We start from the raw sequence: 16,130 nt of genomic DNA, 5'->3' as shown, positions 1-16,130 counted from the left end.
AAGGTGGTTTGGGATTCAAGGATATTCAGCTTTTTAATCAAGCTTTATTGGCAAAACAGGCTTGGCGTCTCTTGCATTTTCCAGATTGTCTGTTCTCAAGAGTTATGAAAAACAGATATTTTCCTGAAGTTCATTTTCTTGAGGCGTGTTTAGGTCAGAGACCTTCTTTTGGGTGGAGGTGCATTATTCATGGTAGGGACCTGCTTATCAAAGGGCTGCAGAAAAGAGTTGGAAATGGTGCTTCATTAAATGTATGGGTGGATAGATGGCTAGTTGATGAGGATGGCCTAAGAGCTCCTTGGATTAAAAATCTTTTTATTGATCCTGGACTAAGAGTTAAAGATCTCATTGATTTTGAAAGGAAAGATTGGGATATTGACAAGTTAGAGGATCTCTTTTTCCCTGATGATGTTGCAAAAATTAGGAAAGTTAAACCGGTGGTTGACTCTGATGATTTTTGGGTCTGGAGATATAACAAAAGTGGTTTTCTGACGGTCAAGTCAGCTTATTGGCTAGCTATGGAAAATAACACAAATGAGGCTTTGCAACAGGCTAATTTTCTTCCTTCAACAAACCCTCTAAAGAAACAGGTATGGAAATTGAGTACTGATCCAAAGATTAAAGTTTTTCTTTGGAAGGTGTTAAGTGGTGCATTACCTGTGGCTGATAAATTGGCGACGAGAGGAATGAAGATCGATCCTAGATGCCAAACCTGTGGGTTTGAGGGTGAATCTATTGAACATGTTTTGTTCTCCTGCCCTTTATCCAGGCAGATTTGGGCCCTTTCAGATTACCCGGCGCCTGAAAATGGTATGTCTTCTGGATCGGTTTTCTCCATTATTCAACACTTCCTCATTAATAGAGACAACTTGAGATGGCATGCTGCTCTTAGGAAGAGTTTTCCCTGGATAATTTGGAGAATCTGGAAAAATAGGAATCTTTTGTTTTTTGAAGGAAAGATTTTTTCTGCTTTGGAGTCTGTGGAAAAGATTAAAAATGATGTTGAGGAGTGGTCTTTGGCTCAGGAGGTAGATATTGAAAGGGGTACTGTAATGACAAGTGCTGATGTTGGAAGACCTAATGCCCAGATTATGGCAGTACCTCGCTGGACGCCTCCACCCATTGGTTGGGTAAAATGCAATGTTGGTATGGCGTGGTCAAAAAGGAACTTTTTGGTTGGATGTGCGTGGGTTCTTAGGGATGATAAGGGATTTGTTTTGTTACACAGTAGGAGAGCCTTTACAAACATCAGTTCTAAGGATGAGGCTAAAAGGTTAAGTGTGGTTTGGGCAATGGAAAGTATGATAAGCCATAGAGTGAACCATGTTTTCTTTGCTCTGGAGGATGCTGAATTAGTTGGTGCTGTTCTTAGGCCAAACGCGTGGCCATCTTTCAGATATCAATCTCTTGAAATGTTTTCTTTGCTTAGGTTAATTCAAGATTGGAGACTTGAGTTAGAAGAATCGTTAGCCAATAGTGGAGCCTCTCTCATTGCCAAAAGTGTCATTAGAGACTGTCGGTTACAGTCGTATGTTGCGGTTGGTCATCCGACTTGGTTATCTTCTGTGTTTTATGATGAGAGAGTTTAGTTCTCTGTTTGTGCTTTTTGTGCAGTGCTCTGCGTCCTTCTCAATGTTGGAATTTTTGGTAAAGGCCTGTTTCTATAAAGGTGCTTAGTTTAGAATTTTGTTTGAGGAGATTTTCCTTTTGTTGCACCCGTCGGGGTTGTATGATACTTTGGTTTCCTCTATTAATATAAATATGACAACAGATGACAAAAAAAAAAAACATAATAGAACCGGATTCAATAGTTTTATGCAAAAAAAACATGGTTCAAAGTGAAAGTTGAAGTAAGCATATAAGTCTTATCATCACTTTGATAAGTTGAGATTCCGTGGATGTTGGAAACCAACTCTAGAGGCTTCAAAGCTATATATTCCACGGAACACTCGTTTCCACATAATGACTGAACGTGTTTTGAAGGGTCCTAGGATATCGAATTAAAAGGATGCTCATTAAAATCAATCTATTAGAAATTATATACATATGTATGCATATTTCCACTAGAGGTATAGTATTCTTTGTAACAGAAATTTTATTTACGAAAATTTTAGATGGAAAAATCCTAAATATGTTTTTGTTATATTTATTGTGTGCTTTTTTTCAAAATAACATGATTTTTTATGGATTTAAATAAATGACAAAAGGTAAACATTTATGTGATTTTTCTTGTTTGCATGTATTATTTATCACAGTAAAAAAACTAAACCCATGTTTTCTTTATTAGCTCACACTTGTAATATTTATGGTTTCTAGTGCATTTTTCTAAGAAATAGCACGCTATTAAAACTTTCCCCAAATTAATAAACTATTTATTAGCGGTGTTGCTTCTACTTCTACATTTAGCTTTTGTCAATTTTGACTTTTTTTAAAAAATTGAATGTTAAATTGTATTCAACTAAATATAAATGTTTTTGAAACATAAATTGAATGTAAAATTGTATTCAACTAAAAAACGTTTTTACACAAAATATAAATGTTTTTGAAACATAAATTCAAAGGAGTTAGATAGTAATGTTTGAGTTGTATATGAGAGAACTGGTTTACGGCAAGGATCAGGAGGCAAACCATGCCGTCAGACCTTCCTTGTCTCCCATGTCTTGGATTGAGCTGAGCCGATTTCGAACATTTTTATTAATGAGCCAATTTTGACTTCTCGTATAGTTATCTGGAAAGAAAAAAAAAAAACCCTAATTTTTAAAATAAAAATGGAATTGTTCTTGTTTTTATTTATTTAGGAGCTATTGTTCTGTCATATCCAATCATATAATTGTTAATTATATATGGAACCAAAGAAAAATTTGGGTACAAATATGGCGTACTGTCACAGCCTTGTCTAATCAAAGATAATGCATTGATATATATTTTATCAGTTTATATATTCTTCTCTCAAGGCAGAAGTTTGACTAGATCTTGTTAATTTGTTGTAAAGATGATAAGATCGCATGTGCGCTGTAAAATTTTAGTTGACCAAATACCACGAATCTATCCATAACTGTCTATCCTTAATACCGTAATTTAAAGTGATGCTCTATAATTGAGCGTTACAATTTTATGATCTAACTACATGCATGCATGTGTCTAATTATAAAATTTACATTTTCTTTATGTCACCACGTATCTTCACATAATTGTTGCTAAGAGAAATTAATCGTTTAATTTAATTTGTACATATTTTGTTATTTAGATCATCTCTAACCTATTATAATTGTATTTTGAAGTTGATCGTTTTTTTCGACCTAACTCTAAAATAGAAGAACATGTTAGAAAACTCTATATATAAAGAAAAATTTAGTAAAAGAAAAAAACTCTATATATCATGGAGTTACTTTTTAATGAATGTGTGGTTGATAAAAAAATAAAAAAAATAAAAAAAAAATTTAGAGATATCTATTTTAGAGTAAAAAATAAAGTATGGATATGAATTAAATTTTAATTTAATACAAAGTTTAGTGGTAGATACAGAATATGGTTGGAGATGGATCTTATAAAAACCAAAATTAAATTTTTTTACCTAGTTCTATTGATATATACATAACCAGTCAAAAACAGTAAAAATGTAGACTTAGTTTCTGAAGTATCCACACATAAATATACGAATGTTTCTTACATAACGTAAACCAACCAACTATTCTATAATTAATTGGGCTAACGTTAAAAAAATGTTTGGATCGGAGAAAAAAATCGTTGATTATAATCTATATGAGAGCAGCAGCTAAAGTGGCAAAAAGAGTTTGAATCCCGTTTATAAATAATCCAAAGAAGATGACATGTATAAGAACCACTAAAGGTACTAAAGAAACCAGATCAACGATTAATTTATCGGCTAATATATTTCCGAAAAATCGAAAACCAATTGATAGGAATTTTATAAAATCTTCTAAAATGTTAATGGGTAACAGTAAAAATGTAGACTTATTAGTCCTTGAAATATCCACACACAAAAAAAAACTAGTAAATATGCATATGTGTGTGTAATATGTGCTTGTATATACGTATTAAAAAATATGGAGTGAGTGGGGAATAGTGGAATGAAGAAAAAGGAATGGAGATAGGGTTGATAAAGCAAAAGAGAATAAGGAAGAAGCTATAGGGAAGCGACAACTAAGAAGATGCTTTCCCAATGAGAAACGAAGAGATGAGGATAAGACACTGTTTCTGTCGGATTCTTTGTTCCCTATTCACCTTTTTTTTCCTTCTATTGGCTATACATATTCTTATTGCATCCATCATCCATGATCTCACTCCACACAGAAATACCACACAATTGTATTAACCCTAATATTCTTTTTTTTTGCCAACAATAACATTCTATTTCTTATCCATAAATAACTATTTTGGGTTATAATTACTTTCTGACAAAGGAAATGAGCTGTCTTTTAGTATGAACATCGATCTGTACAATAACATTTACCTTTGGTGTGTTAGACAGCTAATAGAACTTTTACTTGTGATTTTGGTTAACCTGTATATAATACTCATATTTTAAATTAAAAAAAAAATCTATTTTTTTAAGAATTAATTACGGATTTTGCAATTTTTCATAATGGCATTTGTAGATTTTGCCATTTTTTGAATAGTTTATGGATTTTGCCATTTTTTAGGTTCCAAAAATGTGATTTAACATGCGTTTTATTAGTTATGTTTGGGTTTAGTCGGTTCTATTTGTTCTTAGGGTTTAGTATTTAGTATAAAGTACGTATTTTTGCAAAAAAAAAAATCATAAATACGTACATTTTCAAAAGTTAAAAATGGCAAAATCTGTGAACCATTAAAAAAAAATACCATTTTCGTAAGTTTTTCCAAAAAAATGGCATTTTAGACAATAATCCCATTTTCTAAGGAAAAATATTTTTACAACTTCAATTGTATCTGATATATACAAGTTATCAATAGCTTCCAAACTTACGCTACTTCTGATAAGGTTAGACATTTTTGCGAATTAGTACTTTTTCGGTTTTCCCACTACGGAAGCTTAGTCTTGGGGCTAGAGTTTCTCTTCTTTTTTTTTTCTGGGGTTCTCAGATCAACTTGTTAAACATTCATAGTTTTTTTTTTAAAATTAAAAAAACCTAGCCTTTTTACAAAAATGTATATGCATGAGTTTTTTCTATATCTTGTAATTCTAAATGTATATATGTATAATGTTTAAACACTAGAGGATTTATATGGTCAAAAGCAATACCATGTACAAATGAGAGAGCACCAACCAAAATCAAACAAAATGGAAGGAAACCAAAGCCAAAAGAAAACAATATATAACCAAAAAAAGACGCAAAAGACAAAAAAGAGAAAGCAGTCAACCCCATTTACTCGACCTATATGTTATTAGGGCAACTTTATGACAGACAAGAGACTCGAACTATATATGATATACCTTTTCTCTTTCTTTCTTAATTGGTTGATATTATAGGTGTGATATGGAATCTGATTGATTAGAAAAATTGCTGTAGATAGGCACGGGCGGTATCCGAGTTTAAGGCAAAATATAACGAGATCCATTATGCTACCGCAAGCAACAAATAATTAGATTCAAAACATACCCACGTGAATTGTTGTCATGGCAGAGCTAACAATTCTTCAACATATCCAGCATACGTTTTGTTTTTGTTTGTTAAGAATTTTGGCTACAATCTAACTACAAGGCAAAACCGATTTTAACCATATCAAAACTTATTAAAATTACATGTGCTTCTAACCCAAAACAAATTGACAATGAGTGGAGAGACTCATATTCCTTATATACCGCTCAAATCTCTTCCCATTTTTTCAATATGGGACGTTGTTCACATGCTTCTTCAAAATCATAGACCTTAATTTACATGGCCTAGTAATCTCAACATAATCTCTAACACCCTCCCTCGAGATAATGACTCTACATCCATTAATCTCGGAGTTTCTACAGACCATCTCTCATGGGTACGAAGGTAACCCAGTCAGGGTCTGATTACGGAAGCATGTGGATCGGGCACTGATACCATATTAAAATTACATGTGCTTCTAACCCAAAAACAATTAGGAATGAGTACTGGAATAGTCCATATCCCTTATATACTTCCTGGGATGTTATTCACATGCTTCCTCAAGATTATGGACCTAAATTTCATGGCCTAGTAATCTCAACCTAATCTCCAACAAAACTAAAACAAAAAGCGACCATTACATTTGGAACCATTCTTCCTCAGCGACGATGCTCTATTCTAGCACATCGGTCGATGACTTTGAAGCCAGCAGTAGTTTTTAGGACAACTATCAAATCCAATACTATAACAACGTCGGCTCGCTTTGGTAATCCGAGATTCCCGGACTCTAGGTCACTTTGGTTCTATCTTAATTAGGCATATTAGGTTATATATCATTTCATCTGGCTACAATGCCCTGCAAGGCTTACGTTGTAACAATTTTAATTTATCTTATGTAAGTGTATCTTTATAAATAGAAACATACAATAAACCAAAACATGATACCAATTCAATGTCTAATCTCTATGTTTTGCTTCAAATAAAATATTGATATTTTAAAAAATTGTTTACCTTATTGATTCGTTAGTAGACCTATGAAGTTTTCTTTGGATCCATCTCGGCTGGACATTGATCGGGAATAATAACTTTTTTTCTTTCAACAAGAATTAAAGTTTTTTAATTGAGGGATAGAATTTTAAAGCTGGATATACCAAAGGAACCAATTCATAACAACGATTATTTCACATTTGTTGAAACAAAATGATCAAATTTAGGAGCGGAGATAAATCATCTAGCTGCTCTTTATGCGTCTATAAATATTGGCTTCAAGAAATCTCATCATCATCATCATTTAATCAACAACCCTTTTGGTACTTCTCTACACCATCCATATCATATTATTCTTCTATTTATAACTAAACGGATCATCAACTTCGTTTTTTTTTTCATCAAGTTCTTGATGTTCATAAAGGTATGTATTAGGCTCTTTCAATATCCTTTTTCAGTCGTAAATCAAAATATCGATATTTAATGGTTTGAGAGGCATTGAGAGTGTTGACAGAAGATAGAGAGCACAGATGATAAGATACAATTCGGAGCAGTTTCTTTGCATCTTACTCCTTTGTGCTCTCTAGCCTTCTGTCATCACCTTTTATTTGCTTTATCCTATCTTTTTAAAGTTTTTTTTAATATAATTATCTTATGTAAGAATCCATATAAAAATCAATCTTACATCCACAGCTAAGATATTGATTGAAGAAGTTATGAATTTATAAAAGCCAAAACACCAGTTTAGTATATATATATATTTTGTTTTTGTTATACAAACTATAACCGAATCTAAATTTTAAATGGATATATTATTAATAAACACATAAGGTCGAAAGTTTGTTACTTTGTTTTATTATCAAGGTCTACCCACAAGATATGACCAGACTATCTCTCTTTCATGTGACTTTGTTTCACATTTTTTCTGTCTTTTGAATAAAAGAAAAACATCGAACAAAAATGAGGGAAATTTTTTGATGAGATTTGATTTCAAAAATTGATGTATTTTCTCAGTTGAAAAATGTCACTTATGTTTTTGTCCTTAGAAAAACGTTAATTTGAGGAATGGCGAGATAGTGACAGTTCAACAAATTAGATAAATAACTTCTCTAATATTATTATTTATATAAAAATATTTTAATCTCTTACATTGATTTTTTTTATGTGGAGCCTCTTATAGGACCATTATCAAATTGTCTTTCGTATATATATCGAAAGGGCCATCCTTGCAGAGGAGCTCATGGGCGGATGGTAAGGCTCTTTCCTTTGGCATCAGGGTTAAATATTCTATCATGTGTGGGGGTTTAATACGAATATGAGCCCGTGGACCCCGACCAAATTATATTCAGAGCCTCTAATCCTAATGTAGTTTTTTATCCACTGGGTTTAATGCTCGTAGTCTGCTCAAGTCCGAGACCAAACACAGCTCTTAATCTTTACTCGAACCTAAGCGTGTAATTAATCTCCAATGGGTTTTGTCCGTCTCCGTTACTCGAACCTAAGATTTTAATCTTCCACAATAAAAAAATGGGATTATAGTCTTACTTCCAATTGTGTTATACTTTTTATAAAAGAATTCCATAAGGTTTGATGGTTTTATAAGTTAAGGTCTTGTTTTATAACTGCAGTGATTAGGATCATGAAATAAACATAAAAATGATTGAAAGTAAATTGTAGCATGTTAGAGCAACAATTTCTACAATAGTAATTAGGGTTAGTAATTATTACCGCACTATGTAACTTAATGTAAATTGTAGTTACTACAATTTTACCCCAACCTTTGTCTAGACATCACCTTTTCTTCCTCTCGAATGTCATAGGTTGGTGTGAATACAACAAGTTCCTCTCCTCGAAGGTCTTGAGTCGGTCCACGTTGTATAAATTCTAGAGCGAATTGGCCACAAGGCTTCATCCACCGACTAAATCCTTCACTGTTGCAACTCTTGCTTACTCCATTTTTAAAGTCTATCGATAAAATGGAGCACCGAATCTTGAATGAGCTGTTAGGATTTTAAAGTGTAAAGATATTAAAAAATTTTGACATAGTTGCGGATCATACATTTTTTCGAAGTTGAAATTGTTTCTTGATTTTTCTCTTGAACTCATCCCAAATGTCAATCCAACATGTTCCCTAGACCAACATATCCTCTTCTGACAGTCCTAGTAATACTTTACAGAGATTTCACCATCATGTCGACATTGGATGCTTTTTCAAAGCCTTGTTTTATCACCAAACGAGATAAGAAAACCAAAATTTCTTCTTCGTTGTTGTCAAATTCTCTAGCGACTTCAGACAAATTTTTGTTTCAAAAATGGGTGAAAAGTATAAGTTTCAAATCATGCAGCTAGATTATTAGTTATGTTTATTTTTTTTAGTTTGTCAAAAACAATTTGTGAGTTATTAAATATATTATTATTTTCTAAAAGTTAAGTTGAAATTAGGTTGAGATTACTATGTTACTCATCATATATAATAATTTATAGGCATACGAATGTGTTAAATTATCAATAACATTTTCCATCAGAAAAAATATTTCTATATATGTTTATTTTAGTTTATAAATCTTAACGCATTATGTTAGTTTCTATCAGAATTTAAGAATAGTTAACAATTGAACGAATATTAATAGTTTATGAAAGATACAATATTAATAGTTTATGAAAGATACAATATTAATAGTTTATAAACTATTACGTTATAAAATAGTGATGACTTCTACACCATTCTAAGAGTTTTGGTACACAAGTTGTATTTATTTTAAATAATGACTTTGTTGTAAGAGAGAATCACAAAAAATGTTGAATATAATGACAAATTCATCAATATATAAACATTTATTATGACTAAAATGAATGAAAAATAAATTTAGTTTTTATTAACCTACAAAATATTTAATAATACTTTCGATTCTACATAATTGTATTATTCGCTAGAAAACTTTGCAATCACAAAAAATTATTCATCAAACAATATATTCTACGTATACCTACAACGACGATAACTTGGATCAGCACCAATTATTTGACCAGTATGATTGAAATCACATGTCTCTTCAGTGTTTCCGTGGTTCTGGTAGTAATCATTCATCACAAATGATGCATGACTAGTAGGAGTATTTGGTTCATAGCAATCTCCACCTAGATTGATTTTTACATAGTCAACTTTTCCTATGCTACATGCCCAATCAATATTAGCTTGTAGTTGTAGTTGTGTATCTGGCGCAGATGCCGCTGACACACACCATTTTTTGGCCAAGACATGAAGGAGGTGAATTACAACGAGAGATAGAAGGACGATTAGTTTCAATTGCGGAAACATTTTGGTGTTTGCTTGTAAATGATAACTCAAACAATATTGCAATATATATATTTTATATATAATAAAAAAGGTTCCTTTTAAACATAAGCATGGAAAAGCTGATACATAACATCTCTCAAGTTGACATGTGTCCCTTTATATATATATATATATATATACTATATTTTAATCCGCGGTATACCGCGGGATAATTTATTTTTTTAAGTTAGTATATATAAAATTTTGCAAATTATACCTCTTTATAAAATATTTATATTTTATAGTTTACAATTGTTATTAAGTTACGGTATACCACGAGTCCACGGGACAATTGTTAATAAACTGAGGATTCAACCCGTATTAAAACGGCATGTTAATGATATTTTAAAATTTTATAAATATTGATTCAAACTCGTCCACCATATAACCCCGTTCCAAAATATAACTCGTCTTCTAATTTCTTAATCCATTCCGTAATTTGTTTTCTAAAAATAGTAATTTTAAAATCTTAAAAATTATTTATTATATATAAAAGTTTGTACACTGTATTATTCTCTAAGATATTTATATTTTATAGTTTACAATTGTTATTAAGTAACATTATACCACGGGACAATTTTTGGTTTTATACAAATTTTCTTAAAGTGACTGATTTGATATGTCTAATATTGGTGGTATCAAAACAAATTTAAGGATTTAATCCGTATTGAAGCTGCGGATTAATGATATTTTAATTTTTTTATTATTGTTGATTCAATAACCTGCCTCGCTATACCCGTTCCGCAAAAAAAAAACTCATTTATTTTATTAGTGTTGATCTTATTTATGATATGATTCTAAATCATTATCTAAATATTTTAGTCGATGTGGAACATTGAACACATATTTTTCGTCATCTGTTTTTAAACTTTCGAATCTCAGTATATGCAGAGAAAAAAATTAATTTTTTTTTATTTAAGTATTATATGTTGATTCAAAACAATTAAAAACAAATCAAACAAAGATGATAGAAGAATCATAATTCTAAATCTTAATCAAATCTTCTAAATATCTAAATTATTAAATACGGAATAACCGGTGTATGAGTTGGATTAAATATAACCCGATCCAACAAAATTTTTATGACCAAAATTTATAAACGGGTCGGATATCCATTGTATTCAAATGCATTTTACTCCATCCACTAAAAATGTACTTCAAAGTTACTAGTATAGATATAGTACTCCCTCTGTTTAAAAATATAGGATGTTTAAGTTAAAAACACATATTTTAAGAAATTTATTGTTGTTTTAAAAACCATCATTTAATATTCAAAAAAAAAAAATCCAACCAATGATATAAAAAACTATAAAATAGAAATGGTCATATAATATTAAATATATTTAAAAATTGCATAGAAATGTGTAAAACATCTTATATTTTGAAACAAAAAAATCTCTAAAATCTCCTATATTTCGAAACAGAGAGAGTAATAAAGAAGGATTCCTCTACTACGAGAAGCAGACATGTGTTGTCTCTCAAGCTAACATGTGTCCATTTTTATTTGGCAAATACATGTTCTTTATTTTTGAAATGAGATACACATTATCTATTTTAGATTTAGTAATATTTATTTTAAAAGAAATAAAATCATCTTCCTCCTAAAAATATGAGCATTTTTATTTATCATCATTCTAAATAAAACTTAAGATCAAAATATATTAAAGATATATAAGATGTTTTTCATATTATTTTGGTGATATATGACATATCTCCCTATAATTCTATTTCAAGTTTTAATTTTGATTCGCTGGAAAATAATTATACAATTGTCTAATTTTAAGAATTTACTTACCTTTCACCTTTTGTTATCAAAGAAAGTTTATTTTCATATTTGTACAAATGGATGTATATTTATTTTGGAATCCAATTAATGCACACATTGAAAAACACTAGAAGCATATTTTCGGACATGTCCTCTGATAAAGAAAACAGTATCACAGTATCTCAAGGCACTTTGGAGAAGGTACGTGATGTCTACATTTGGTTATTCTATAGATTTTGTGAAAAGTTTGGTAAATTGAGCACTGATATTTTTTCTTACAACTTTTCATAGGTTATGAGCAAGAAGAAGAAAAGCACTACAGAGAAAAATATGAGCTTAAGCGCTCGCCAACAACACTTTTTTGGGAGTCTAAAAGCCTTGGTGGTGAGACTTCGACATATTTCTAGGCATGGATTTATTTTTGTTAGCACACAAACTATCTAAACCTTGACTTGGATTATCTTCTGCAGTTTGTCCAACAACATTAAAATGGATATGTAGGCAGCATGGGATCATGAGGTGGCCATCTCGTACGATTAACAAAGTGAACAGTTCATTAAGGAAAATACAGACGGTATTGGACTAAAGTTTGACTCAGCAACAGGCGAATTCATTGCAGTTGGACCTTTTATCCAAGAATTTGATAACCAAAAGGGTCCATCTTCTAATGGGAATGATGCACATGCCAGAAGAAGTCGGAGAATATGACTGACGATACTTCATTCGAGCTCCATGATATATCATTTTACCGATTTTAGCCATGATATATGTGTCAGTTTTAGAGTTTTTTTTTTTTGTTATTTCTAGAGCCTTTTTGAGTTTTTTCAGGTTTTTACACGTTCGGGACAAATTGGAGAAAATGAACCATTCTGGAGCTAAACCGGAGATTAAGAGCTGAATGAACGATTTCGGTGTCAGACCAAGGCATGAGTGTCAACCGACACCCCTTGGTGTCGATTGACACCACACAAGGCCCAGCAAAAGTCTCGACGATTTAGAGTTTTAAAGCCCGAAGAATCAACCCAGATGACTTCCCTATTTGCAACTTTAGTCCTTGCACGTTTTTGGAGACAATATAAATAGTTTTTAGGGTTTTTCTATTTCATTATCTTAGATCTTCCTTTTACTTTTGGCTTTGTAATTCTCTGAGGTTGAACCTTTTGGAAGAGAATTGGAGAGAGCAACTTTTCAGAGATTTCAAAACCCTGTAGAGAGAAAATTTATATTCTAAACTCTATTCTTTATTTGATTTCTTATTTGTAATTTATTCAAACATGTTTTCTGCTTCATTGATTATGTCTGAGTAATAACCATGTTAGGTTTAGGGATTCTCATTAGGGATTTAGATGAATTAGTAAATCGATTATCTGTTAGGATTAGTCTTTAGAGTTCTTCACCTTAAGTTGTTCTTAATGCTAGTTCTAGAGTAACTAACTAGAACTTGATCATAGGATAATAAGTTTTGATCCGAGAGGGCGCCTATTACTGGAACTATCTTAGGTGGGCAAAGATTTCTAGATACATTCGAGAGGAGGTCTAGGAATATTTGTGAATATATCAAACTTGTTTTCAATGCTAGTCTAGATCTAGGAATTCACATTCGAGAGGATGGAATTACTTGATACTAGGTTTAGTTAGTCAATGCGAGCGAGAGCTGGGTGGCTATAGATTAGTGATTTGAGTTCTAGAACGGTTCGATAATAATCCTAATTAATTTGCTAGATTTACTATTAGTTTATTTCCTGAGAATTTTCTAAACCTGACGCTTTAATCCTATTGAATTTTCACTTGATTTAATTGCGTGTTTTTATTTTAATTTGCTTATTATTTTATTTAGCCTAATTTCGAAACTGTTAGTTTATTGTGTGAACAAAAGAACTTTGTGAAATTCGACCCTTAAGTGCTACAATTGATCTCTTATTTGAGAGAGTAGTCTACATGTCTAATTTGAATATTTGATCTATATCACTCCAGGAAGCTAAATTTGTCGACAATGCCATTAAGTTAGAAGAGCATATTACCATGAACCAAGCAAGATCAGGTAAGAACCTCTCTATCCATAAACAATAGATGGATCGATTAGAATCTTAAGTTATTTTCAATTTTTGCAGGATCTTTCATGGAGGTTAATGTTAGTGGTCAACCATGGGGTTGGATGGCAGAACAGTCTAGCTTGAATGGCAGTGAAGGAATAAAAGGCGTTTGCAACTTAAGCTCTCTCAAAATTTCAGATGGAATGGATCCAACAATCCGATGCAGTGGCAGTATTGTTGAACCTAACCAATCCATGTCATGCAGCATATCAGATTCATCAAATTGCTCAGGTGCAGTATCTGGGCGGAGGCTCATCTACTTCCATGGAAGATTGGAACCAAATGAGAACCCACAACAATAATAGCGACGAGAGTGGATCAACAACGCTGATCGTAAATGCCACTTATAGAGAAGACTGTGTAGTTCAATAAAGAAGTTGGGAAACGTTTTAAGCTACAAGACGGATCGTTTCAACTGAAGTAGTTGGATGATGAAGAAAAATGGGTGATGCTGGTTACAGATTCTGATCTCCAAGAATGCTTGGAGATACTAAATGGTATGGGAAAACACTCAGTGAAGTTTATGGTTCATGATTTGCCTCCCCCCTATAAGTAGTTATGGTGCCAGCAATGGTTACCTTGGAACAAGCTTATGACATCTACACAGTTATATATAAAGACATTTTTGGTATAGCGGAGTCGGTAGAAATGTATATGTTTTTTCGTTTTATATGAATCACAGAATAAAAGTTGGATGTAATATCTACGTTACTAATGTTGATGTTTGTTAAGTTCAGCTTCTTATACATTCGGATTTGAATTTATTTTGATCTTACTTATAATATGATTCTGAATCTTTGTCTAAACATTTTAGCCAATATAGAACATTGATTGAATACACACCTTTTTTTATCAATTGGGTAATACATATCCGTTTTTAAAATTTTAAATCACAATATATACAGAAAAAATAATTGAGACTTTTTAAACTTTATGTATTATATGATGATTCAAAATAGTCAAAAGAAAATTCAAACAAAAATGATAGGAGAATCGTAATTTTAAATCTTAACCAAATCTTCTAAATATCTATATTATTAGACAAGGAATATCTAGTTCACAATTTCGGATATGTTTTGACCTGATACAAAAAAAAAATGAAATATTCGGTGTAAGATTTTTGAAATAAATTTTGTATCGGATCGGATACCGAAAATCTCGGATAATTTTTTAACCCACCCGATATAAAATGTACTTCAAAAATACTAGTATAGAAGATATACATTACACATACAACTTCATATGCGATGGTGGGAAACGATTCGAAGTCAAATGAAAAGGTCAAAAATTCAAACTAAAATTTTTGAAAATTCAATTTAATCCATTATTTGGCTGGTTTAGTTTTGGTATAGTTCGGTTTCATAGCACAAAGCAAATCGGTTTGGTCCTAAAGATAAAGATAAATAGCAGCAACACCAAGTGTTAAACACATAACAAGAAACCCAAAGTTAGCTAAACAGAGAAAATGGCAAAGGCAACAAAATCTGTTTCCATCTTTGTTGTCTTTTTCATCTTCTTCTTGGTTATCTCTGGTAAGCAAACTTACTCTGCGTTTCTTGAAATTATTTTAAATAAATTAAAAAATCTCTGTGATCATAGCTAGCAAATTCATTATATGTGATTCTATGTTTTCTTTTGTTTATGACAGACATGCCGGAGATAGAAGCTCAAGGTAGCGAATGCTTGGAAGAATATGGCGGTGATGTTGGTTTCGGCTTTTGTGCCCCTCGGATATTTCCGACGATTTGTTATACAAGATGCCGTGAAATCAAAGGAGCTAAAGGTGGAAGGTGTCGTTGGGGAGAGGGCAGTAACGTTAAATGCTTATGTGACTCCTGTGATGATACTCCTCAATAAAATCTAAAGTAATCGCGACGCTAATAAATACACTATGGCTGCAGACGCAGACGCAGCCTCTGTATGTTTGAATCTTTTGTTATGTACTTATGTTCATTTTTAGTTATGGTCTGTGTAATAAGTGGATATGAATACTTCTAGCGATATTACAATAATCTATATATAATAGCAATCTAATAAATACCATTTGCACATCTGAACGGTTGCGTTTTTTTATCGCAACCTTTCGTTTAAATCGGTTATTTTCTTACGGTTATGTTTTTTTATAGAATTTTCTCTTTGAATTTTCGTTGAATTATTTACGGTATATTTGTTCAATTACAGTTGTATCTTTTCAGTTTACAGTTATATCTTTATAGTTGCATTTATTCATTTAAAGTTACGTCTTTACATTATATAATTTCATTGCATTTTTTGTATAGTTAGTAATACTACAAAGTTTTTTTACATCAACCATTAGACTACATATCAAATTGGTTTTATTAACCAAAATAACAACCTCAATAAAT

At 31.6% G+C, this 16,130-nt stretch overlaps 2 protein-coding genes across 2 annotated transcripts; one reads left to right on the top strand and one right to left on the bottom strand.

Moving 5' to 3' along the window:
* Positions 1–9,295: 9,295 nt before the first annotated feature.
* Positions 9,296–9,888, bottom strand: LOC9324611 (major pollen allergen Ole e 10). The gene has a single exon (XM_002887031.2). The coding sequence runs from the start codon at positions 9,886–9,888 to the stop codon at positions 9,547–9,549; it is 342 nt and encodes a 113-aa protein (XP_002887077.1). The 3' UTR covers positions 9,296–9,546.
* A 5,291-nt stretch (positions 9,889–15,179) lies between these two features.
* On the top strand, positions 15,180–15,815 carry LOC9323142 (defensin-like protein 195). The gene is made up of 2 exons (XM_002888500.2): positions 15,180–15,296; positions 15,413–15,815. The coding sequence occupies exons 1-2, from the start codon at positions 15,230–15,232 to the stop codon at positions 15,619–15,621; spliced, it is 276 nt and encodes a 91-aa protein (XP_002888546.1). The 5' UTR covers positions 15,180–15,229; the 3' UTR covers positions 15,622–15,815.
* Positions 15,816–16,130: the final 315 nt, after the last annotated feature.

The sequence above is a fragment of the Arabidopsis lyrata genome (genome assembly GCF_000004255.2).
Source record: "Arabidopsis lyrata subsp. lyrata unplaced genomic scaffold ARALYscaffold_2, whole genome shotgun sequence".
NCBI lineage: Eukaryota > Viridiplantae > Streptophyta > Magnoliopsida > Brassicales > Brassicaceae > Arabidopsis > Arabidopsis lyrata.
Note: the sequence above shows the minus strand (reverse complement) of the source record. Positions and strands in the feature narration are given on the sequence as shown.